The sequence below is a fragment of the Uranotaenia lowii genome, chromosome 2, assembly GCF_029784155.1.
Source record: "Uranotaenia lowii strain MFRU-FL chromosome 2, ASM2978415v1, whole genome shotgun sequence".
NCBI classification, from domain to species: domain Eukaryota; kingdom Metazoa; phylum Arthropoda; class Insecta; order Diptera; family Culicidae; genus Uranotaenia; species Uranotaenia lowii.
The window spans coordinates 374,039,327-374,064,724 of NC_073692.1; the positions used below are offsets into that span (position 1 = coordinate 374,039,327).

At 38.2% G+C, this 25,398-nt stretch overlaps 2 protein-coding genes across 4 annotated transcripts in view; one reads left to right on the forward strand and one right to left on the reverse strand.

The window, feature by feature from the left end:
* The window catches only part of LOC129745620 (neuronal membrane glycoprotein M6-a), a 35,411-nt gene extending 30,687 nt beyond the window's left edge, over positions 1–4,724 (reverse strand). The window contains exon 1 of one of the 3 annotated variants that reach the window (XM_055738807.1): positions 4,703–4,724. In XM_055738807.1, the coding sequence (XP_055594782.1) occupies positions 4,703–4,709 (7 nt within the window). In that variant the 5' untranslated portion in view covers positions 4,710–4,724. Of the gene's footprint in view, positions 1–2,266; positions 2,614–4,702 lie in introns of those variants that run through there. The other 2 variants (XM_055738808.1, XM_055738809.1) reach the window with 2 other exon arrangements.
* Positions 4,725–5,035: 311 nt separating this feature from the next.
* Positions 5,036–16,209, forward strand: LOC129745619 (lipoyl synthase, mitochondrial). Its single transcript, XM_055738806.1, has 4 exons — positions 5,036–5,179; positions 5,300–5,656; positions 5,964–6,453; positions 15,609–16,209. Exons 1-4 carry the CDS (start codon positions 5,114–5,116, stop codon positions 15,887–15,889), a joined length of 1,194 nt encoding a protein of 397 aa, XP_055594781.1. The 5' UTR covers positions 5,036–5,113; the 3' UTR covers positions 15,890–16,209.
* Positions 16,210–25,398: the final 9,189 nt, after the last annotated feature.

Below are 25,398 nucleotides of genomic sequence, written 5' to 3' on the forward strand. Positions count from 1 at the left end.
TCCCATACAAACCTAAAAGTTGAAATTTACTCATGTAAACGTTACTTACAAATTTTGCGAAAAATCATGGATGAGTTTTAGATTAAGACGAAGCTTTTTAGACCCCAGGGTTTGAGAAATTCCAAAATGACCCCAAATCGACTCAGTCTAGCGACACATATCAACGTGATATCGTCTTCAACGAATTCTACTTCTTGGTGCGAAGAAACTCTCTTGTCAACTGGCAGCGCAAATGGGACGAGAATGAGTTGGGTCGGTGGCTCCACTCGAACGTAAGCCTTAAATCCTGGTTTAATAGGTTGGACCTGAGTCGGGATTTCATTCGTATATTTTCCCGTCTCATGTCCAATCCTTATTCCTTAGACGCGGTACTCTATCGTTTTGACATTGCTGGCAGCAACTTGTGTGGTTGCGGCCAAGGTTACCATGACATCGAGCATATTGTTTGGTCGTGTGAGGTCCATCTTGCTATCGACCTTCGTCTATAATTCTTTTTTATTTTCATATTTCCCTTTCTATCTTCCTTTCTTCTCTCACAATGTGTTAAGTTAAGCAAACAATTGTTAACAAACAAAATTGATTTTGGCTCCTCGAAGCCTAAAGGTATGATCCGTTTCAAATAAAGAAATTGTTAATAAGGATGATAATATCTTATGTACTGAAATCTGTGTTCTTAAACCATGGGCCCCAAGTTGGAATTTAGAGTCGAAAATTAATTACCAATTCTATGTAAATAAACTGAAACCGAAATTTTCCCACACTTTTTTGTAACTGAACTGAAACCACATTTTTACACCACAACCACACAAACCATTCAAATTTATAGACTTAAATAAAACGTGAACCCTTCCAGCAAAAGCGGATAGCTGATTTTTTTCGTCGTCAAACAGAAAGTTGTACCACGCCGTCACCTCCACAATTTAGCCAGGTGATTATGTCGTTGTGGAACCAATTGCGCCCTTCTATAGGCTCACTGGAATAGTAGGTAGTACTACTATGCCATTGGTGTTGATTCAACTATAGGGCCGCGGATGAATCAACAAAAACGATGACGACAACGACGCCGGCGAAGGGTGGGAGGAATTTAGGCATGGTAGGTGGGTGATAGTATTCCTAATATGAGAAAGCGTATCAGCTGAAGGTCTCTTCTCGATCGCCTTCATGTTATTAATATGAGGTGGAAACATTTGTCGCCAAAGTGTTATGTTTTTTTTTTGGGTCGCTTTTGGCTTGCCATTGCAGGGCGTTTGTCGTTTAATTTCGATGAAAGTGAAAAAAGATACAATCAATTATTTCACTGAACCAAAAATCGAAAGATATTTTTTAATTAACATTTTTACAAATTTGATAAAATTGTCCAGGACAGTTTTATGCTTTCATTTCTTTCCGATATTCAAAACAAATATTAGCTTGGATTCAAGAGAATTGTACTTTCAAAAAGTTTCAAAAAGTCATTTCTCTCGAGTTATTTTCTACCATTTTTAAATCTGAATAAAATTTCTGGAGTGCTAATAATATTTCATAAATTTATGGAGTACATTCTAAAAAGTTGACAAAACAGCCTTGAGCCTTGTCATTCAATCACTTTCATTTTGATTGTTTTTGAATGCTAATGACTCCCTCTAAAAAAATTAACTTAAGTTGAAGCTTTAAGTTTATTTTTCATATTTTTGTCATTAAATTGATTCATATGATAAAAATTTAATTTTCTATGGGACAAAATACTACTGAGAATAATTATGCATGTTTGAAGAAGTTAATATAGGTACCACATTCCACAGAGCAAGTAGCAGAGGTTTTTAATTGCGAATAAACTTTAAGACTACTAACACAACGACGATTCAAGTCGCTCGGCTGTAACTAGTTTCTTGATACGGTCTTCAGCACCAGCAGGGCCCCATTTCTTTTATGCTAATGCATGTTTCAGTCGATCGTCTTCCGTTTAATCTGCCCTCCTATTCTCATTAAAGAAGGTTCGTCGTATGAATGAATGAATTAACATATTCTTACATTCCAGCGCGATATTTCTGCTTAGTATTCTTTCATTCAGTAGGAATGGGGGAGAGGGCCATTCATATTCATTATTGTTGTCCATTAGAGGGGAACGCTAAACCATGTAGTAGTATCATGGAACCCCACCTCAATTGATTGGGAGGGGGAATAAGTCTGGTGCGTCACCCACCAGTGTTTCCCTCTTCGATCCTTTTCTCATATTTTCAAAAATCTATAATCTTATCAAAAAGCAACCTTATCAGCAGCCACTTACCCATTGCTGGAACCGGTTCGGCGATTCGTATCCGGGCTTTAGTAGTGCTTCAAACTTTGTCCAGATCGGTATGGTAAGGTGCTCGACACCAACAAAGCACAAACAAAAGCAGATTCAGTAAATTCACTTTTTCAGCCCGAAAATCACTTAAAATATCGATAGCTCACTGATGGCAGACGAGGGACAGCGAAAACAAACCGAACAATAGAGTTTCCCAACGAAGCACATTTAAGAAAATCGAAGAAAAAGGAAATTTGAACACGGAGCCCGTCAGACCAACTCAGTAGATTGCAGCCATATAATTTTTGTTTGAACTAATGGCTGGAGTCTGGCTGGAGCCCTTTCGTAGTACTTTTACTAGGAATAGTTCTCTCACACAAATGTAACGCCTATCTGGAAACGGAACGACTTCCTATTGGCCAAAAAGCTCACCGACCATCGTCAGAATTAATTTTTGCATTAAAATTACACCACTAATACTTCTTCGAGCGCAAAAGTCTACTCGTGTTAGTAGCGGTGCGTGAAAGCAAAAAAAAAGTTTTCATGTTTTGTTGACGTTAGAATTTGCAAAAGTGTGCGTGAGATGCTTACACATTTTTAATACAAAGATTATTCAAAATGGCTTATGAACAAAAATATTTAAACTTACAAATCTGAAAACATATTGAGAGAAAATTTAAAAAAATTCATTTTGGAACGAGTTGAACAAAAATTTTCTCTTTAGCTTATAAATTAAAAAATGACCCAAAATTATCAAAAATTTAAAAAGGATAAAACTTGAAAAATGACAATTTTTAAATTTGGACCGAATGATAAAAAGGTCCTAAATCAATAAAAAAAAAATGACAAAAATAACAATAAAGACAAAAAATTTCATCAGTTATGCAATCCCGCATAGCTAAAAACCATACCATGCATCTTCCGAATTATTCGGTTCTGATTACATTAATAGTTACGATTTCTTTTTGGTCACTGCTTATGTGTCTTTGCTAGAAACGAGTAAAAACCATTTCTAAAAGATAAGATTAATCTTCCAAAAAACAAATTGAGTAATTTTGGCAACGCGACGCTAAGATAAAAAATTATGCCTGGAAGATACAGTTAATAATCATGAGTACTATTCGATTATTTTAGCAACGCACCCCAAAATTTTCTGCTGTCACTTCACACGTGGTTGGATTTTTTTCGCAGAATATCAAATTTTTCTCGCTGTTTAGTTTCGGGAGAATTCGGAACGGAACAGCACCGGTTCCGACGGTGCGATGGATCGGTTGGCGACGGCGTCAGTTCCGGTTGTGCGAGGGTAAGTACCTTGTTTTTTTGGTTATTTTTTAGTTTTCCTAATTGAAAATTACTTTTTCCAGTCGCAGCTAGCCGGATGTCTCCGGCTCCACCGGTTCCATCGGGGCGAGGGTCGTGTGCAGACTGGCCAACAGCACTAACAAGGTTATCAGGAAAAGCACAACCACGTAACTTTTTACAGTGTGAAGTGTTTTTTTTTAATTACAAATAAATTTTATTTCTGTGATGTGAATAAAATGCTATAAAAACAATTTTAAAACTGATTTTCATTTCAATAGTTTAATTTTAATAATTGTATCTAAAGGACACGATATATTGTATCGTAATTTTTTTATGAGAAAACCATTAAGTGAAGATTCCACGTATGATACAACTCGCTCGGATCGAATAGAAAAAAGCAAAAAAATTGAATGGTTACTCTACTTAACGACCCGTTACCTGTATCGTAAAGTGCGTCCAAACGATTCCATTTCATGGAAAAATGATAAGCCTTATCTTACATTAATAATCCAAAACTATAGAATAAATCTTTCGGGTGTCTCGGGAAGAAGATAATGGGAATAGTCATTGTATAATACTGATTTATGCGGGATGACAAAAATGTGAATTATTTTCAAATTTTATCAAATGCTAATCAAATGTTTACTGAAATGTGTTCATGTTTTGGAATCATCCAAATCCAGATGTATATTATAATGAAGTTCTTCATAGTTCTATCATAGAATCATCAAGATTTTTTAAATTCAGTTTTTAATTAAGTTTTCATAGTGCGAATTTGATTGCGCACTTTATGTAGCTGAGGGGTCTTTCAAATTAGAGTATTTTCCTTACACTGCAAATGATTTGGCAAAATAAATTTAAATAAAATTAGTGTTTTTATGCAAATACATTTTTTTAAAATTAAAATCGGTCTTTGAATTATTTTCAGTGCAGTTCTAAAATTGCAATACAGTACTAAAATTTTGATTATATGAAACTTGCATGCAATTTCTGCTCGATAACAATGGGAGTTATTAAGCAAACACTAGCGACACCATGTCCTCCATAGAAGAGTTTCGATTAGTTAGGGAGCTTTTGGAAAGCTTTCGAAAACGGCCATACATTTGTCCTAACTCCAAAACGTCAAAAATTTACCTGGCATCGCGGATCATTGTTGTGCACCTACTGTATTATTGCCCGAGACACGACAACATAAGAATGAACTACCCATTATTGAACAACAGTATTCCACTAGAAAACATACTTGAACTTAACAGCGAATCAGAACTGCAACAAATTGTAGACTTCATCAAGAAAACAAAAACAACAGTTTGAGGAACAACCAAAAGCCCCCAAAGCCCCTTGGGAACGTTGGGAACAACCATCCACTCCACAACAGTTTGAGAAACAACAACACAAAATAGAACATCAAAAAGACAGAAGCGAGATGGGCCGTATCGGCTCGTAGCTGTCAGCAAGACACCAACAAACAAAAAAAAAAAAAAATCATTGTTGTGTCATGAATCGTCATCACTCGAAATTTGCTGATACGGAAAAACAGTCGTTATGTCGCAAATATCTTCAAATTTATTGAAGAATAGTTTCCAGAGTGGAAAGTTTAGTTGTTTAAAGGTAAGTGAACGTTTTGTAAGTATTAAGAGTTCAAATGGAACCGTGGAAAGTTATAATTTCATACCTAGTTGTGAGTTGATTGGCGATTATGAAATACCTTTCTCGTGTGTGCCGTTCAAGGTCCATTCGCAATGTAAACACACGGCAATGGCGGCCGTGGCCAGTGAATCGTTGCGGAAGATTCGGGATCGGTTGGAGAGTGGGCCCAGCTTCCAGGACTTTGTTCAGAATCCGAACCACAACCGAGAGGACTGGGACAGCTACGAGGGAAAGCTTAAACGAGAGAAAGGTGAAAACGATCGGCTCAGATTGCCCCCGTGGTTGAAAACGAAAATTCCCATGGGTAAAAATTACAGCCAGATCAAGGACCAACTTCGGGAGCTGAAACTGGCCACGGTTTGTGAGGAAGCCAAGTGTCCCAACATTGGCGAGTGTTGGGGAGGTGGCGAGCATGGGACACAGACGGCCACGATTATGGTGAGTTGATTGCTTGTTGTTGTTAGTTATTTTTTCTTTCGTTTACTGATAAGAGATTCACTCTTGGTTTCAAACTCAGTTTAGCAACTATGGTCAGCACATGGGGTCAAGAATTTTTGTTCATTGATCGATGATTACTTGTATGTAATATAAAAATCCAGAGATGTTCAGTATTTCTTGACGAATAATAACAGTACATTAAAAGATTTAAATTTTGAAGGACAGCAAAAAATAAAATTCATTACCTAGTAGGTACATAAAGATTAAGAAATCTTGACGTGGATTTCTTTTTTTTATTCTCCGACAGCTTATGGGCGACACCTGCACCCGAGGCTGTCGATTCTGTAGTGTCAAAACGGCCCGTGCTCCTCCTCCGCTGGATCCGGATGAACCTCGCAACACGGCTACGGCCATTGCATCGTGGGGCCTCGATTACATCGTCCTTACTTCGGTGGATCGGGACGACATCGCCGATGGGGGATCCAACCACATTGCGGCCACCATTCGAGAGATCAAGCAACGCAATCCCAAGATCTTTGTCGAGTGTTTGGCACCCGATTTCCGGGGCGATTTGGAGTGCGTTAAAACTGTGGCCCTGTCCGGGCTGGATGTTTATGCACACAACATCGAAACGGTGGAATTGTTGACGCCCTTCGTTAGAGATCGGAGGGCCCAATACAGGCAGAGTCTCCGGTGTCTGGAGAGTGTTAAGGAGGTAAATTCGGAGCTGATTACTAAAACTTCGATAATGCTTGGGTTGGGCGAGACAGATGAGCAGATTGAGCAAACTCTCAAAGGTAAGTTGATCTAAGTTTTTTTTCGGTTGTACCTCTGTCCGCGGTTTTCACATCAGCGGTATAGTGGCGGACACTTGTCGCCAAACTTATTTTTTTTAGAAACACCATCTCCTATCATATGGAGTTATTCGTTAACTTCATGTAAATCTCATTGCAGCATCCTGATCAGAGCACTCTCCGGTCATTGTAAACTCAACTACCATATGCACAACATTCAGTGTACTGAATCTCCAGTATGTGGTAGTTGTGAATCAAATATAGAAGACCCCTTCCATCTTATATATAACTGTACCTCAGGCCTCGTTTTCACAAATTTTCTAATTGATGCGTGCATAAATAAATTATTGCGAACATTATAACAGTCGAAAAATCGAGCAGTTCGAGCTTTTGTCTGCCTTTGTCTCCCTAACCTAAATTCACATATGGTGGAAAGAGAAGCATATTGTTTGCCAGATTTGACAGCTCATTTGAAAGCTCCAGCAGAGCCTTCAACTGTTATACAGACATCAAAAGTCTACATCTAGGGCAGGCATGTCAAACTCGTTTAGGTGTGCGGGCCGCATTAAAAATTTTCTATGACGTAGAGGGCCGCAGCCAAAATCAGTTAAATCGGTACATTCAGCTTTAGTTTTTTTGCAGTAATATTTTACATAAAAATCAGTGGTGTTTTTTTTGTGACAATTTAAGACGGAGCTACGCGGGCCGCATTGACCTAGGCCGCGGGCCGCATGCGGCCCGCGAACCCCCAGTTTGACATGCCTGATCTAGGGGCTTTTTCTATTGATGAATGCAACAATTGCACTTAAATTACTTTTTGAAAATCATTGAATATAGTGTTTTAAAACTTCTGTGAGTGCTAAAACAAGTACACATCAGTTTTAAAAAATTATTCTGATATTTTGAAACTCAAAATTGACTTCAAAAGTGTGTATTTAACGTATAAAATTTTAAAGATGAATGCATCAATACGTGTACATGAAAAATGAGTTTTGTGAAAACGCGGCCTCATTTGCAAGAATACGTTTTCGTACGCTGGGATCTTACGCTATAAGCGAGTCTGAGTTTAAGAAAATAAACTTAAAATACATACTATCATTCATTACCGAATGTTGAAAATAGCTTTAATGCTAAAAATCCCTAAGTGGATAGGCTTTATGCCATCTTAAAAAGATGGAATTGATTTCTTCCTTTTTTAGGTTTTTCAGTTTTCTCAGGCAAATAATTTTTTTGCCAGGAATCAGGCAAATTAATGATAAAATCTTGGATAAAAAAGGCTAGGCAGAATGTTCCCATATGTTTGGATAACGTGCCGCTATTAAGCCTACCCCTATTCTGTATCCCAATATTTTCATTTGATTCATTTGGCGTGAGGAGGGGCCTCCTAGTTATGATTTATGTTACTAAGGCGGCCCCGTTTCTACTAGGTTTACTCGAAGATCTGGGAAGGTCTCGTGTTTCTAGGTTTACCCAAAGCTAGGAACAATCTACATCACCATACATCATTCTAGTAGGAACGCGCAGCTTGACTAGGTGGCCTTTTAGCTCTGATCTATGTTTCTAAGACTGCTCTGGGGTTTTTAGGTTTGCCCAAAGCTAGGGACAATGCCCTAGCCGTAGCATTTGAGGCGTTATCTTCCCACAGCTATTTAAACGCTAAAAAAATGGAAAAATAGAGTCGTTGAATTGTGATTATTAAAATCAAAATATCATATTCACGCACTCTGGTATTTTATTGTCAGCATACCGAAAGAGTTTCAGAGCACTTATTCTACGTTCATATCCCGGAATCCGTGTAAAACAAAACAAAATTTGTAAGGGTTTTAAACCTTAAAAAATCACACGCGAAAAGTGGAAATGAGAGGTGACACGAAAGATGTGCGAGACGCGAGACCTAGAACAGAACCATAAGTTCAACTTCGACGAAGCATATAAAAGGTGTCCATTGCCGCACTATGAAATTGTTCTAACTTTTTAACCGTGGGGTAAAATTTAATGAAATTTGGGTGTATTTAGTTCATAGTGCATTGTTTACATCCTGCGCAAGTTTTAAAGTCCTGTGAACAAATGGAGTCGAAAAAACAACTCGTGCGTGATAAAATCTTACGAATTCATCACGAGAACAAGGATCTCTCGCATCGTTCCATCACTAAAACGTTTGGAATCGCGAATTCCACGGTGTCGCGAGTATTAAAGCGGCTCGAGGAACAATTGATCACCAATCGGAAGTCCAGAAGTGAAGGAAAAAGTATTCCGTACAACACCAAAAATCACAACCGCGCTGTTGGGGCTTTCAACCGAAACCCGAACGCCTCCGTTCGGGATGTGGCTAAGAAGGTGCACCCAAGCCGAAATTTTGTCCCGACGGCCAAAACTAAGGCTGGGCTTTGAACGTTCAAGGTACAAAAGGCCCCTAATCGTGACGAGAAGCAGAACAAGTCCGCCAAAACCCGTGTAGGAAGTTGGAACTCAACATGCTGACGAAAGTTGAATGCTGCATCATGGATGACGAAACATATATGAAGGCCGACTTCAAACAGTTCCGGCCACCTGTTTTTCACGGCCAAAGACGTTCCATGGGCAAGCCATCTGCACGTGCGGGAAGCGGAGTGCACCTTTCGTGACCCAGGACACGATGACCGGACAGGTGTACATGAAAAAGTGTCTCAAGAGACGGTGGCTTCCTCTCTTGAAGGCCCACAATGTCCCAACAATCTTCTGGCCGGATTTGGCCTTATGCCACTACTCCAAGGACGTGCTGAAGTGGTATGCGGACAGTAAGGTCAATGTCGTGCCGAAAATGTTCAACACTTCGAAACTCCGCCCCATCGAGAAATATTGGACGATTATGAAGCAGCACCTTTTAAATGACCTAAGGTAGTGAAGACAGTCGAGGAACTGAAGAAAGTATGGGTTACATGCAAAAAAAATGGTTGATTTAAAGGTTGTGCAGAATCTTATGGCCGGGGTTAAGGCCAAGGTGCGGGCATTTGCGTTTGGACTGTAAATAAAATAAAATGAAGTTTAGAACCTTTTTTTCCAGCCCTGAAAATTTGATGGCAATCGGATGATAACTCGAATTTTGCGAATCAATTTTGTGTATGGCAATTTTATCGTGACACCCTTTAGTTTAGAAAGAGTAAACCAAGAAGGTAAACGAAAAAACATCTGGAATATTAGACATCAAACTTAAAAAAGGAAGAAATGTAAATATTGATTTTGTGATGGAAAAATGTGAAAACTTTATAATAATTTATGGTTTTGTATAGTTTTCTGAGGGTGGCTGCAAAGTAGTAGGCCGAAACGTAAAAAAAATGTTTTTAGGTTTTGATTCCAAATTGATTGAAAAGCATCAATCGAAGAAGCCAATATGACTTGATAAGTGAGGCATAAGATGTAAGACCGTGAGACGTGAGAAACTTTGTACGTGCGAAATTGAGATATGAGACATGAGAGATGTAAGAAAGCGAACCGTGAGTCGTGAGAGGTAGAATCACTTGACGTGAGATAATAAGACGCGAAACGTGACGTGGTGAGATGTGAGAAATTCAAGAGATTGAATGAAAGGTGGGAATGAGAAATGTAAGGCATGAGATAGTGATATGTAAGACGCAATAACATTAGACATGAAACGTGAAAAGGGGAGACGTGAGAACATGATGTAAGCAGAGCTGCAAATGCTCAGTGTCTGACAGCTAATGTCAGTTGACTTTGATAGTGCCTTGAATGTATATGTCATGCGATACATTTTTTTCTCACAGTGAAAGATTCCATTTTTCAAATTGTTGCGCAACGAATAACATTCTAATTCTAATTTGTTTATTTAGAGAGGATTTTAACCGACATGGTCATTCTTCCTCTTGATAAAAGATTTACAATATTTACAAGAACTTAAATTTTGTGAAGTAAATTAGCACTTTTAAGAAACTGTATGATATTATCTTCGTTAACTGTGTTCAATGCTGATACGATATCGTGGTCGATACCACTGTCTCGCCTTTCCTTCGCGTACAATCTACATGCTCCAATAACGTGGGCCACTGTCAGCGGCTCATTGCAGGAAACGCACATTTGGATACCCTTAGTGAAAAATTCCAGGTGTGTAAGTAGGGTATGTCCAATTCTCAATCTGGTAAGGGCACGTCGTTCCAAGGGATCCTCTCTATCCATCCATCGTAGAGTATTGTTTTTTATTCTTCTTAGAAACAGCTGCCGGTTACTTTACCATTCTTCTTCCCATTTAATTCTCAACTCTGATCTCACCCAGGTGATAACGTCGTAAGCTGGGATTTCAATTGACTTCCTTGGTCCGTTTCTTCCTTTTGCCGCCAACTCATCCGCTTTTCTGTTTCCTTCGATGCCAACATGCCCAGGAATCCAGCATAATGTGGCACTTAGTTTTTTCTGCTCTTCCTCTATCGCTTGCACCCATGGATGCAGGGAATTACCGGCGTCCACTGCTGCCAAAACACTGGCCGAGTCCGAGAAAATTACTGAACGATATCTAGATTTGGCCGCTATATTTTTCAGGGCGTAAAGTATTGCCATTGCTTCAGCGGAAAAAATGGAACATTGTTCGGGGAGTTGGTAGAATGACTGTCTATTTTCACACGAAACACCGAAGCCCACTTGGTTATTCGCTACTGAGCCGTCTGTGAATATCTTCAGAAAGTTTGTGTAGCGTTGTTCTTAGTGGTGTTTGAACAGCTGGACTGCTTTCTGATTGTTTTCTCCAACTTTGAATTGTTTTTTGATCCACCAATCTACGTTTGGATTTTCCGCGTTCCAGGGTCGAGTGCTGACTGTGATAGAACGAGCTATTGTGGGAATCGTTTTTCCCGTAAGCGTTTCGAAAGCCTCCAGTGACCTCTTCGAGGCGGGAATTATTAGACCATGTGGTTTTTCAAGCATGCGTATCGAATTAATTGTGAGGCGTTCAGTGAGACGAAAATTCCACGGAAGTGTTCCACTCTCAGCATGCATTGACAAAACTGGGCTGCTGCGCATAGCTCCTGCTGCGATACGTATTGCGGAGTTGTATGTGGGCATGAGCGCTTTCAGTGAGTTGGTGCCTTTTCTCGCTATCGTGTTATGCCGTAAAACATTTTTGACTCACCTATGCTTTTGAACAGATTCAGGATACAGTTCCTCTGACCACCATATGGTCGGCCGCCTATGGCACGTAGCAGATTTAACCGAGATTGCAGTGCTGTCTTAGTTTCAAATATCTGAGACGCGAAATTGAGGGTTTTAGTAAAAGTCACTCCAAGTATGCGAGCTTTTTTCACTTCAGGAACACTTTCTCCGAGGATCGTTATTTGGGGAACTGCTTTGTGTTTCCTCCTACGGCAGATGTGAAGGATGTTTGACTTTTCTGATGAGATAGTAAACTTAATTTCAGCAGCCCATTCTACAGCGGAAGTAACTGCCTTTTGCAGTTTTTTCCTTAGACTTTTGACTTGTACACCTGATACAAGCAGGACAATGTCGTCGGCATACACAAAGGTTTGGATGCCACGAGGAATTCTTTCGAACAGCGGCTCCATTGCGATAAGGAACAGTGTTACGGCCAGACTGATCCTTGGGGGACTCCATTATTCTGGGATTTTAATTCGGAAAAAGCTCCACCGACCGACACTTTGAATTTTCTGTTCGTGAGAAAATCTTGCAGAAACATATATGGTTTTCCACTGATGCCCCATTTTGCAAGGGTTGCAAGTATCGGTGCTTTTTGTGCGGTATCGTACGCTTTACTAAGGTCAAGTAAGGCTAACTCGGAGTGTTGCTTTTTTTCAAACGGACCATCTAGCGCCGCCTCCAATTCCGTGAGGTATTGATCAACTCCTCTCCCCTTTCTGAAGTCGTATTGATTTGAGCTCCACAATTGTCGATCTTCGATCCACTGAACGAGCCTACGATTAACCATACGCTCCATAGTTTTTCCAAGGCAGCTAGTAAGCGATATAGGTCTCTGGTTGCTTGCTATTTTGGGATCTTTGCCAGCCTTCCCAATGGGTATTATTATTGCTTCCTTCCATGAAGAGGGAAAAGTTTCATTTTCCCATAACTCATTCAAACGATCCAGAAGTTGTGTTTTATTTGCAATAGGGAGTCGACGCAACATTTCGTTACTTATGTTGTCCGGTCCAACAGAATGGCCTTTTTTTGATTTTGTCGCAGTGAAAAATTCGTTGATAGAAAATTTCTTTTCTAAATCCGATATGGCTTTTCGGTTATGACGGGTGCTTCTTGGTGCAGGAGGGAAAGGAAGTAGTGGTTGGTCGGACATGGATTGGAAGTGATCACCGAGAAAGTTTGCGATTTGCTGACTATCATCTATTAATCCGTTGGGTGTTTTAAGCACCATTCTTGATGGTTTGCGCTTTCCAGAAAAGCGATTGAAGTTTTGCCACATTACCGATGTGGGAGTTGCCCAGGAGAAAGACGCAACGAAGTTTTCCCAACAAGCTTTTTTTGCATCCGGTATACCGCGGCGTGAGGCGTTGCGTGCTATTTGAAAGGTTTTCAAAGCGTCAGCAAAACTGAGATCGTCCGGAGCAAGACTCCTCAGGGTTCTTAATTTTTTTCTACGATCTTTGATCAATTCCTTAACTCTCTCGTTCCACCAAGGAACGGCCTTGCGCTGGCAATATCCGCTAGTGCGGGGGATGCTGGCCTCGGCTGCCTTGATAATTGCTTCTGTTAATTCGTTTAGTGTGGGTGTAGCGTTAGGGTCTATTGTTTCTTGTAAGGTTTCCTCGAAAAGCTGCCAGTTAGCCTGATTTTCTAGCCAGCGGGGACGATACTTTTGCACTTTTGATTGTGTATTTAAGGTGATTCTAATCGGAAAATGATCGCTACCGCACAGGTCGTTTTCGACTTGCCATGAGAGACGGTTGCAGATGGATAGCGATGCCAAGGAAAGATCGATTGCACTAATTGTGCCGTTGGATAGGTGGAAATAGGTGTGGTCAAGAGAATTTAGAATTATGAGTGCATTTTCAGCGCTGAGTTTTTCAATAAGACAGCCGCGACGAGCAGTGCGTTTTCCACCCCAGGTTGTACTATGGGCGTTGAAATCGCCAATGATTAGAAGAGGGTGTGGAAGAGAATGGATTATGTTTTCGAACTCCGTTTCAAATGTTGTGAGGGTTTCTCTATTCGGGATGTAGGTCGATAAGATGGTGACTTTGATGGGTACTTCTATGGTAACTGCGCACACAGGAAGGTTTGTGTTTAGGCTTACTTGGGAGAACGGAATACCATTTCTAATTCCGATCCCGGCGCTTGATGTGTGAGGGTATATGCTAGGAGATGAAAACCAGCTAAAGTTGTTAACATACCGTTGTAGATTAGATGTACGAAGCTCTTGAATGGCAACTGCAACTGGGTCGTATCGGGTAATAAGATGCTGGAGTTCTGCTCTGCGTGGGTGGGCACCACAAACGTTCCACTGCAGGACTAGTGTTTCTTCTCTTATTTGAGGGCGGTTTCTACTGTAGTTACGATTTGTGCGATGGTTTGTTGTGGTTGAGGTGTTGAGCATGGGTGATTCTAGAGTCACGGGTTGTACCTGATTGCGGTTGTGTTGGGGCGATCCTTGTTGATGTTCCGAGTCTTGTGGGGACGGGTTTTGTGTTGAAGAATTTTGAGAGGTGGTCATTTTGCTATTTTAATTTTGGGAGAACATATCCTGGCTGCAACTGTCCATTGGTACTTCGGTTTCGGATCCTAGATCGTCGGAGCCTTCGGATTCGGGAGGTGGTTGGGTGGTTGCTTGCTTTTTCAGTGGTGGTTGGGTTTGTTTGAGAGAGTCGCTTTGGTTTCTTTTGATCGGTGTTGTTGAACGGTTTGCTTGGGATTGAGCTGGTGCCAATGAGCGACTTGGTCGGTTGGACTGCTGTGATTGTGCTCTTGAAGCGTTGGTTGAGTTTTCATTTCTCGGCGGTTTGACTACAATTTGTATGGCATTTGTTGGCAAGAGTTGCTTTCTGTCTTGACTTCCGGCACGAACGAATAACATTAAATGCTCTCCAACACATCCACAAAATCAAATAAAAAAGCTGCCCGAGTGTGTGATTCGAGTAGAATGCAACAATGACATGCAACATTGCCATTGCTGCCTGATTGACTTTGTTGCTTGGTCATTCAATTCTTAGACGACTTAGATATTCTTTTGTCGACATTTACTGATCAGGATCGAATAAAATTGTCTGAAAACTACCACCCTTGTATGACAGAAATAAGCGAGCCCTTTCTACTATACTATATACTATAATATTAATGAGATATGTCAAAAGCTTCGTCCATCTACACTCATGTTTGTCTCTTAATTTATTTTTTCAAGATTTAACATCCAATTGAAGATTTTCTAGTTGATTATTCTAAACAAAATTTCCAAAAATTGTAGAGGCTCTGGCGTGCCTCAAAATGCCCTATAGTGTTACAGCTTGTTATTCAATTTAAACGGGAATTCTGGTTTCAAATTCTCCAGAGGTTCTATAAATGAACATGATTTTTAGAATTTCGGTTCTATACAAATTCCAAGTCCACCGACCTTGACCTAGACTGAGCATAGCGTTGAGGCCTTCTGATACAGCGATCGTGAGATCGAATCTCGTCCACGGCGTCAAATATACATTTTACTCTTTCTTAAGGCTGGTGGTTTTAGCATTTGTAAAATGCTAGCCATCATATCCTTGAAATATGTTCTTATTGGCTTAGTGTTAAATTTAGATCTTTTCAAAGAAACATGAAGCTTCACTGAAATCCTGTATGTTTGTTTTCGTTTTTCAAAAAAAAAAAAAAAAAAAAATTAAGCAAATCCTTTAAGCTTCTGTTTCAATTATCGTGTCAAAGAACACAGACATTGCTTAGAAGATGGGCTTGAGAAAGTAATGTTGTTTTTTCTTGCTGTTTTAAGTGATGGGGTCGTTCCAAAACTACGTAACGCACTTCGGAAAATTAAAAAATATTTAGAACATGTCATCAGGTAACGGTATATCGAAATTAAAAACTCTTGTTTTTTTTTTTATTCATTTGTGACCAAACCCTCTGATCGGCTGCAGCCCATATCCTCTCGTTTATCCCAAGAAGGATTTCAATTATTATTGTTGTTTTCTCTGTTCTCTCTCTCTCCCTCCCTTTCCTACCAACAGATCTTCGTGCGGTGGGTGTCGACTGCCTCACACTCGGCCAGTACATGCAGCCCACCAAGCGGCACCTGAAGGTGATTGAATACGTCACGCCGGAAAAGTTCCAACATTGGGAAAAACGTGGTAACGAACTCGGGTTCCTGTACACGGCCAGCGGTCCATTGGTGCGCAGTTCCTACAAAGCGGGTGAATTTTTCATTACCAGCATTCTGAAGAACAGGGCCGCTGCAGGGGAAAAAGGCAACGACGACGAAGACGGAAAGGCGACCCCGGTGGGACCTTAGGGAAGCCGGCCGTGTCCGTCGTCTGGCGTGGAGCGTTGTCGTCGGTCGAAAGCAACCAAATCGAATCAGAAAAACGACGTGAAGCGCGATGAAGATGCTTTGCTGGAAACAACGACGACGTTGGCTTTCGAACGAAATGATACCAACTGCATATTTTTAGCTTTGGCCAGGTTGAAAAGTTGTTTCCACCGCTTTGCATCAGATGATTGTTATTTTATCCTGTTTTCTTCACTTGCGTGTTAAATTGTGGCAAAGCCACCGCTTTTCTATGTAAATCAAATGGAATCAAGTGATAGCAAATAATCTATTTATAACTTGTAGATTCGTTTCTTACTTTTGTAGTGAATATCACAAAGCAAGATAGAAAATATTCAATACGGTGAGACATTTGTTTTATAAATCGGTGATTCTACTTCACAGGATTTATTCATAATCAAGTTATTAAATCTATTATATCTTGTATTATTGTTAGACAGGATACAGGTAGAATGATTCTCTAACGGTACATTGAACATCTTGAAGTTTTTTTTTTTTAAATACGCTTTTAATGAGAAAGTTTTTTAAAAATGATGTGGTTCCAGAAACAATAGATTTTTAAGCTCCAAACTGTAAAATATTTGCTCTCAATCATCATCGCTCAGAACACGCAAAACTGGGCCAATCAACATCATGATTGAATCAAAAATGACAGATGTTTGCATCCGATCTTTCCGAAATTACAAAGCGTGTCAATATTCACTACAAAAATACCCATATATATCGAGGGTAGATTCTTAATAGTTTATCAAGTAAAGCACTTGTCGAAGAAAGAAATCACGGATGGCCATTTCGGAAAGGTAAAGGACAAGATAGAATTCGAATCTAATAAAAAGTTCTCAGTATGATACCTACGTTCATTCCTGAAAGCGTCAGGGCCGGTAAGTCAAACATAGTTTTTATCCCTCTATCCTGTGTTTATCCGGAGATTCAACATTAAAATGCCATTATTCGCGTTGTCTTCTTTCTGAAGGTGTGATGTAAAGCCGCGAAATCAGAAACTTTTCATAATTTTCTGTAACAACACATCTCTCTAGCAAATCCACTCTCTGAAGCCACTCTTGCAAAGTGTTCCGTATTTTCGTGAAATAATTCGCTTTAACTATATCTAAATTTGAAAGCTGTTTTTAATTGTGAGGACAGTCCGTTTTTTAAATTGAACCTTCAAATAAATGATAAGCTATGCTTACTTAACTGATTCGGGGTGTAGATATTAATATTGAAATGTTTTAATGCTCAATATCTTATAGTTTTATTAAAACAATCTTTCAAATGATATGCCATCGATTCGGATTCATAACGTTATTTTTTTTTAAAAAGATTATTTAAAATATTGCCCGAGAATTCGCCCCGTAGCCCCGTCTTAAATTATCACAAAATTCCCTACTACACAGAAGTATGCTGGCTTTCCTGCCACAAAATTTTAAAAAGATTTTTTTTTTTGCTACGAGAGGAAATAATATTATTTTTGGAAATGAGAGATTTTTAATGCGGCTCGCACACTTAAACGAGTTTGACATGCCTGATCTATATGAAAGGCTCACATTTGAACGCATGGGAGCAGAGGTGCAAAGAGATCCCATCATGAAACATGCAGTGCCGATTCTAACAGCCCGACGTCAGCTCCGAAAAAATCATCTTGCAAAGTTGCAGACTGATTCTATTTCCCTTACGTGCAGAGCGTCGAACGTGTCTGCAAGTAAAAGTCGCGATGACTGCACGTTACGAAAATTTCAAACTTGCAAGCCCGAAGATAAAATCCCTTGAGCCGAACAGAAAGAATCATTTCCGAAGATAGCTACAGTCTGCAAGTTGCTTGCATGCAGCGCGATGATGCGATGTACGTTTGCAAATTTGCAAGTTGCAACTTACAAGTTACAGGACGGTGGACTCGTTCTTGTGCGGTTGGATTCGTTCCACTAACCTAGGACCGACCGAACCGAGTTCATGGAGAAAGAAAGTGATAGGCCGAAGAGCCACAGCCACCGACCATCAATTCAGTTGCCGTTCAGCCATCGAAGCGTGCGTGTGTAGCGTATGTACATGGCTGTCTGCAAAACACTCGGCGCGCCGCCGTACTACAGAAGTAAGGACATGTTGGAGTTGTTGTTGTTGTTGGTGCCTTCGTGCTCGTTTCGTTTCCTTCTAAGACGGATTCGAAAGGAAGTGGTGCCCAAATTTTATTTGAGTTTTCAATGATCATTCTAGGGTGTTTAAGATAAATCATCAAAGCAAATAAAAACTAGTTTGTTTTGATTATAACTTTGTCATCTTACAAGTTATTTATGAATACAAAAGTGTTAATAAAAGCTTATCTTAAAAATGTTGGAAAATCATCTTTATTGTTTTATAACACAGCTGCGGCCCGAAAAATTCAATCCATTCTCCATGGATAGGATCACTTGATAAAATAGAATCACATATTAAAGATTCAGTATTGAGAGCAGGGTTGCCAACATTCACAAATTCAAGGAGCTTGAAAAGAAAAATCAAAGAAAATCAGGTTAACATAAAATGATCGAGCTGAGTGCCATTTTTGGTCACCGTTGTAAAATGAAATGGAGTTGATACACATTACCGTTCATAGTTCTATTAAATAAGCTAAGTGCTCACTGTCACTTCAACCTTTAAACGCGATGTTATTTGATTTCATGCCATTAATTCATATTTCGTATCAAAGCGTTTTTTTAATGTGATTCAGCGTTTTTCAAATATGTGATTCAGCAGTTGTTTGAAAATCTACTTTTTTGGACTTGTTTTATTTAAATTTTGATATTTGAGATACTTATCAAAGCCTTTTGCAAAAATTCTTCATAGTAGTTCTCGCGAAGTTAAACTTAAAAGTGGCAGATTTCAAAAGTTCGTTACGAAAGATACGCAAACAGTTTAAAAAACTTGAATAAAAAATTCCGATTTGTATGAAAATGTTCATTCATGTTAATCCTTTAGTCAATTTATTTTGATAAAAAGTACATAAGTTGCTGACTTTGAAACATAAATCAATAATTTATTCAGTTTCCATACTTCTTATTTTGAAGATTATGCAATTGACTGATTGATGGGCGAAAGCGTGATATGTTTAACCGTGAAACGTCCAGCTTTTTATAAGCAGTTTCGTAATATCTGAGATAAATAGCAACCGTTGAGTAAGATTTTTAAAATTTAAGTTTCTACGAAGACTGCAAGTAATTTTGGCTTTGAAGTAAAAGAAATTTTTTCTTCCTTCTGTTGAGACGAAATTCTGATGAAATTTTATACCAAAATGAATTATAGATATTTTTCAAAGTATAACTTAAAACGCTTTACAGTCTTCAGCAAAGAAGTAAAAAATAATATATAGACAGTTATTGATTTATCATAGCACTGATTTTTAAAAGCCTTATCAGTAATACTGGATGCGATAGACAAAATCTGACCAAAAATTCGAGTTCAGGACGCGAAATTAATTAAAACCAAGTTATAAAACTTTATCAGAAGATTCGAATCAAACAGTGTGTGAAGTTTTTGAGTTCAAGGTTGGAATGACGACGAGCAAGCACTGAATTTCTATTGAGTTTTGTACCGATCTGTAAAAACTTTCTGTAAAAACTGTAGATAACTTGGTAAAGATGACGTGATTCTTATACATGTCTAAGCAAATGAAACTGAATTCTAAAATTGAAATTCACACAATTTAATCTGTGATCCTACTAATCAAGTGATCCTGCCTTTGGAGAATCGATTGAATTTTTCGGAACGAAACTTTAAAGAATTTTAAGGCAGCTCTGTTATAAAACAATATAGATGATTTTCCAACAGTGTTTGGATCAGTTTTAATTAACAACTTTGTGTTTATAAATAACTTGTAAAATGACAAAGTTATAATCAAAACAAATTTGCTTGTATTTGCTTTGATGATTTATATCAATCACCCTGGTATGATAATTGAAAATTCAAATAAAATTTGGGCACCACTTCCTTTCGAATCCGTCTTAGAAGAAAACGAAACGAACACGAAGGCACCAACAACAACAACTTCAACATATCCTTGCTCTTGTCGTACGGCATGCCGCTTCGCTGGCTGAACGGCAACTGAATGGATAGTCGACGGCACCTCGGCCTATCATTTTCTTACACCATGCCATGGATTCGGTTCGGTTTTAGGTTGGGTTGGGATGGATCAAATCGAACCGCACAAGAACGGGTCTACGGTTCTGCCTGTAACTTGCAAGTTTGCAAACGTACATCGCATCATCGCGCTGCATGCAAGCAACTTGCAGACTGTAGCTATCTTCGGAAATGATTCTTTCTGTTCGGCTCAAGGGATTTTATCTTCGGGCTTGCAAGTTTGCAACTGTTCCTAACTTCGGAGAATCGTTTGTAATTTTCGGAACGTGCAGTCAAAGGATTTTACCGCGCGGTTGGCTTTTACTTGCAGACACGTTCGACGTTCTGCACATAAGGGAGAAAGAATCAGTCTGCAACTTTGCAAGACGATTCTTTCGTGGCTGACGTCGGTCTGTTAGAATCGGCTAAAAGTCGTGCGCTGCATGCTACATGTAGGGATCTCTTTGCACCTCTGCATGGGAGTCGATGTTCATTAGTACTTCCGAGAAACCGCTAATGAATGAAGATGACCCACCAATTTTGTCGCTGCTTTTCACCTTCACCAAAAGGAAAATCTCATAAAGGAACCATCTTTCGACGAATACTACGACACTCGAAATACGATCCTGCTAGTAATTTCTTCGTGTGATCAGTCGGACATCGTTCTCTAGATACGCAACATCGAGCCCGAAACCGTTCGACAAAAAAAAGGTAATATTGAATCCTTTTTTCGTTTGTAAGAACGTTAAGTGTGGTTAAGTGTCGTGCCCTGTAATAAGTCGTGTGTTAATTGTGTCTTTGAACACAATTAAAATATCAAGCCTGTAGCCAATTTTTACCAACAGCACACAAATTTGGAACTAGTTTTCAGAAATGGCCTTTTTTTTATTTTTGATTAAGGGTTAATTACCGTTGATTTATTTATATTTTTTTTTGTTTCGAAACTTTAAAAGTATCTTTGAGCTGATTTTGCCAGATAAAAAGTACTGTTTCTTTATTATACGAATTTTCAATGAATCAAATCAATGAATGAATTCAATAATATTATAGATTTAGATTGGTCAAGCCACAGATTTTTTTCTAGTAATCTAAGCTTTAGCCAGCATTGTGCTGAATAATCTACAATAGATTGAATTTTCTTTTTGCATTACATTGGACGCACAATACTGAAGAATCAAATGTTACATAAAATGATATTTCGAATTTTACAGATACATAAAATTCTGAAATTTGTCAGTTGTCAGGAACATATTTTTTAAAAATAAAAATTTTCGGCTACATAAATATAAGTTGAATTTCGCCTCAACCTTCAGCATTGTTGAAAGGATATGCTAAATCAGGGGAAATGTCAATAAGCTTGATAACTTTGAGAAAAATTATTTCTCTTTACTTTGTTATTTTATAAGCTTTTCTTCGTTGAAGAAATTATAAATATTATAAAATTATAAATAAGACAAAAAATATTCTGCTTATGTAAATATGTTCAAATCTTTCACTTTAACGTCATGCAAAGTATTCTTCACGATATTTGCCACGCATTAAATTTTATAAAAAATTAAAATCAACTCTTCTAAGACGATCCAGAAAAGAGTTCTTGTACTTATTGGTAATAAGAAACAGATTTCTAAGAAATATCCAAATGTTAGAAAAAAAAACTCCACTGGATTTAAATTTATTTTCGTAAAAGTAATGTTCATTCATCATTTTGTTTTTTTTTAACAAAATAAACAATAAATGATGACCGTGGCTCTTTCAAACTCTGAAATTTTGAAAATTTGAAGTTATTGGCTCTTCCGATTCAAACGGTTGCCGACCACTGTAATACACGAAGAACTAGCTTCAAGCAAATGATATCGATTTTGTGCCGACAGATCTAAACCTCTCGAACTCTCCGGAACTTTGCTCTTTAGATAAATACTGAATCATTATAAAAGAACAACTTCTAGAACGACCAAAAGTGGTGAAGAATGTATGACACATCGCTAGATCATGCACACATTTCAGATGGCTCTTGTTAGCGGTTATTCTTTTGTTCGTGTAGGTGTGTATACACCTACACAGCAAGAAAAATTCGTGTAATTTTAGATTGAAAACGATGCACGAAAACGGAACATCGATTTTGACCTAAAATTCTATCACGGTGTATTTTTCCAATGATGTAATTTTGGGAGCGTGTAAATTTAGATCGAAGTCGATGCACGAAATCCAACGAAGAAAGCTGTCGTGTAAAAATACACAGGGATGTAAATTAAGTCTTTTCATCGTTAATATTAAAAAATATTACTAAAAAAATATGGATTTCGATGTTTCGACTCTGATTATTGAAAAAAATCATGGGATTTAATTTTCGTGTGGTATATATTTACACAATAACACCTAACAAAAAAACGGTTATCTACACAGCAAAAAATTTCTAAAAGTATACGGAATCTAAAACACGCGTGATCTATTTTTTCTCAAGTATAATCAAAAAAAGATGTAATTTTCCACTCTTTTTGATGTAATTTTAGTCTGTTCTCAAAAAGCGAATAGGAATAAATTGTTTTGCTATATTTTTACATTCCGTGATGTAAAAATAAAGCGACCAATGAAATTTATATCGCAAGCAGTGTAAAATTATATCTGTTGATTTAAAATTGAATGAAATTGTTTGTTTGTTGTTTTTTTGTATACCATTTGCCAGTCGAGTCATTCTTCGGAAACAGAACGTCTTCGTTTCAATACGCAGCTTAATCATCTCTATACATAGCTAAAGTGGTAAATTTCTAAAGTAAAATACAAACGAATGATGTTATAAAAATTAATTATTTGTTTCTCGATTACAGCGACGGCAGATGTTGCACTGGCAGGGATCCGGAATATTGCCAGGAGAGGAATTTGCGTGAACAATCCGAGGCATATGTGAGCAAAAATCCCTCCTGACCCGGCAGTGACCTGTATTAATGACTGTCCGGAACGAAATTTCGTTTGGTTTCCCCAGTGAGCGGTTAAAATATCAGCAGCATATGAATATATTATTGAATATATATATTCGTATTCTACCGTGCCCCAGCCTGGCGGTGCTCGTGATGGTGGGTGTTCTTTGGTTTTTCTTTACTATTTAGGTTTTTTTGAATAAATGTTTAATAATAGCAAACTGTAGTGTAGTTTTCTTCTCAAGACTCATAATATTTCAATATTTCATAAAAATTGCAAATATCCCGAGGAATATCTAAAATTTTACATCGCTGTGTATTTTTACACGACAGTAAGCTGTTCTCTTTTCGTGCATCGTTTATGGTCTAAATTTACACGGCTCAATGTAATGATGATGTAAATTTAGATTGAAAACGATGTTCCGTTTTCGTGCATCGTTTTCAATCTAAAATTACACGAATTTTTCTTGCTGTGTACTACCACGAACAGGGCTAGGCTGGAGATGTTGTATATGATGATTCCTTTATTATTAGTATTTTTACGGGTCAATGTTTTCAGCATGCTCGGATTGTACCTGGCTACTATGATAACTGCAGGAAACTTCACATCATTCCCCTGGTCGATTCTCAATAATTGGCCGATTCTATAAATAAAAAAGAATTTTAGTAATTTCATACCAAAATATTTTTATTCCATTTCATATACCTACCACTTTATAATACACCTATCCGTCCGAAGTTTGCCTGGGCGCATAACAACCGAGACTTCCGAGCAACAGTTTTTGGCTAGCGTGCAAGAACCACCATCTCGAGTCAAAGTAATAAACACTTCTGCCGCGAAAAAACATTGCATCTGTTATGTTTCACATAGTTATTGATGTAATTTTAGATCTAACTTGTAATATCTCATTCAACAAATATAAATTTACACTATTTGTGAAATAAATTTCATCGAGCGTTTAAACTTTGCATTCCGGAATGTAAAATTAAACCAAAACAGCTTATTTCTATTCACTTTTTGAAAAAAGACTAAAATTACATCAAAAGGAGTTGAAAATTACACCTTTTTTTAATTACACTTGCAAAAAAATAGATCACTCGTGTTTTAGATTCCGTATACTATTAGAAATTTTTTGCTGTGTAGGCCACTCTGGGCTGACTGTAGAGGGGGACTGCGATTACAAAAATTGTAGAATGTTACAAAGATATTGATATTGTTGCGGAAGTTTTAACAAAATTTCAAAGATTTTTTAATCTTGTTTAATTTTTAAAGCTGTAGCGATATAATTAAGTTATTGTGGTTGTTTTATTTTGAGCGTGTAAAAATCGGTGAACGAAATAAACTGAAGAAGACAACAAAAAAAAAAACATCACAACCCAAATCACAATACAAAAAGGGCACAGTCGATGGCAGGTTGCCTCCTGGACGTAAATTCACCAAACGTTCGTAGCGACACATTTGGCTAAACCGACGGCCCCATCTGGGCTGGTTCTTTGGGAGCTTTATTCAATCTTTGTGAGTTGATTGGCCAAGCCGGAACAGATTCATCCGGAAGCAGGCGTCGGAAGTGCTCCGGAACATCGCCAAGCGTCCGTTGAGCACTTTTTACTCTCTGGAGCCACGATAATGGAGAACTTTTTCTTTTCTTAGATTTTTTCAGTTTTTAACCATCTGGTTCATCCAATTAGGATTCTTCTTTCAATGGTTGATAATCTTAAACTTAAAGGTTAATTTTTTTTAGATCGATCAAAACTTGATCATATTATTTCTATATAGCATCAGTATTCCGGTTTTGCTGGATTCCAGGACATGCTGGAATAATGGCTCCTAATTCCAGCTCAAGACGTAGTTCGTAATATAAAGTCCAGTATAAGACTGGCCTGGGGAAAAGAATGGGATTTAGAAAGAGAAAAATTCGTAAGGAAAATTAAGAATACCACAACTGCTTGGAAAGATCGATCTTCTAGGGAAGAAATGCGAGCACTCTGTCGTCTCAGAATCGGCCACACTAGGTTAACACACTCAGGACTTTTCAGCAGGCAGCGGAGCAAATCTAATTGTGAAGTTTGTGGCGTGGTTGCTTCTGTCCAACACACACTTCTAGACTGAAATAAACGGAAATATAATGACAGTCGAGAAAAATTCAGGATCGTCGGTGACATCAGCGAGGTACTGTCCAATCAAGAGGAGAGAGAGAATTGTTTGATAGAATTTCTTAAAGAAACTAGATTATTTAGATAATTGTACAAAAAGGAAATGTAAATACTTTCTTGGCCCGAATGACAATTGTTAAAGGGTCTTTAATAAATATAAATAATAATAATAATCAGTATTCCGGTTATTTAAGAGTCTGGCAATTTGAAATTATTTTAAATTTAAAAGGTTACTCGCCTGAGTCTAAGCTTAGATCCTAGGTACAATTTAACAGGAGGTTATAAAACATAATTCTAGTTTTTAAAAGGTATTAAACA

Bases quoted from the DNA above. Each gene is read 5' to 3' on its own strand.
- LOC129745619 (XM_055738806.1), top strand. From the start codon at position 5,114: ATGTCGCAAATATCTTCAAATTTATTGAAGAATAGTTTCCAGAGTGGA. The intron at 5,657-5,963 runs GTGAGTTGATTG...ATTCTCCGACAG, and splicing joins CACAGACGGCCACGATTATG to CTTATGGGCGACACCTGCAC. The intron at 6,454-15,608 runs GTAAGTTGATCT...TCCTACCAACAG, and splicing joins GATTGAGCAAACTCTCAAAG to ATCTTCGTGCGGTGGGTGTC.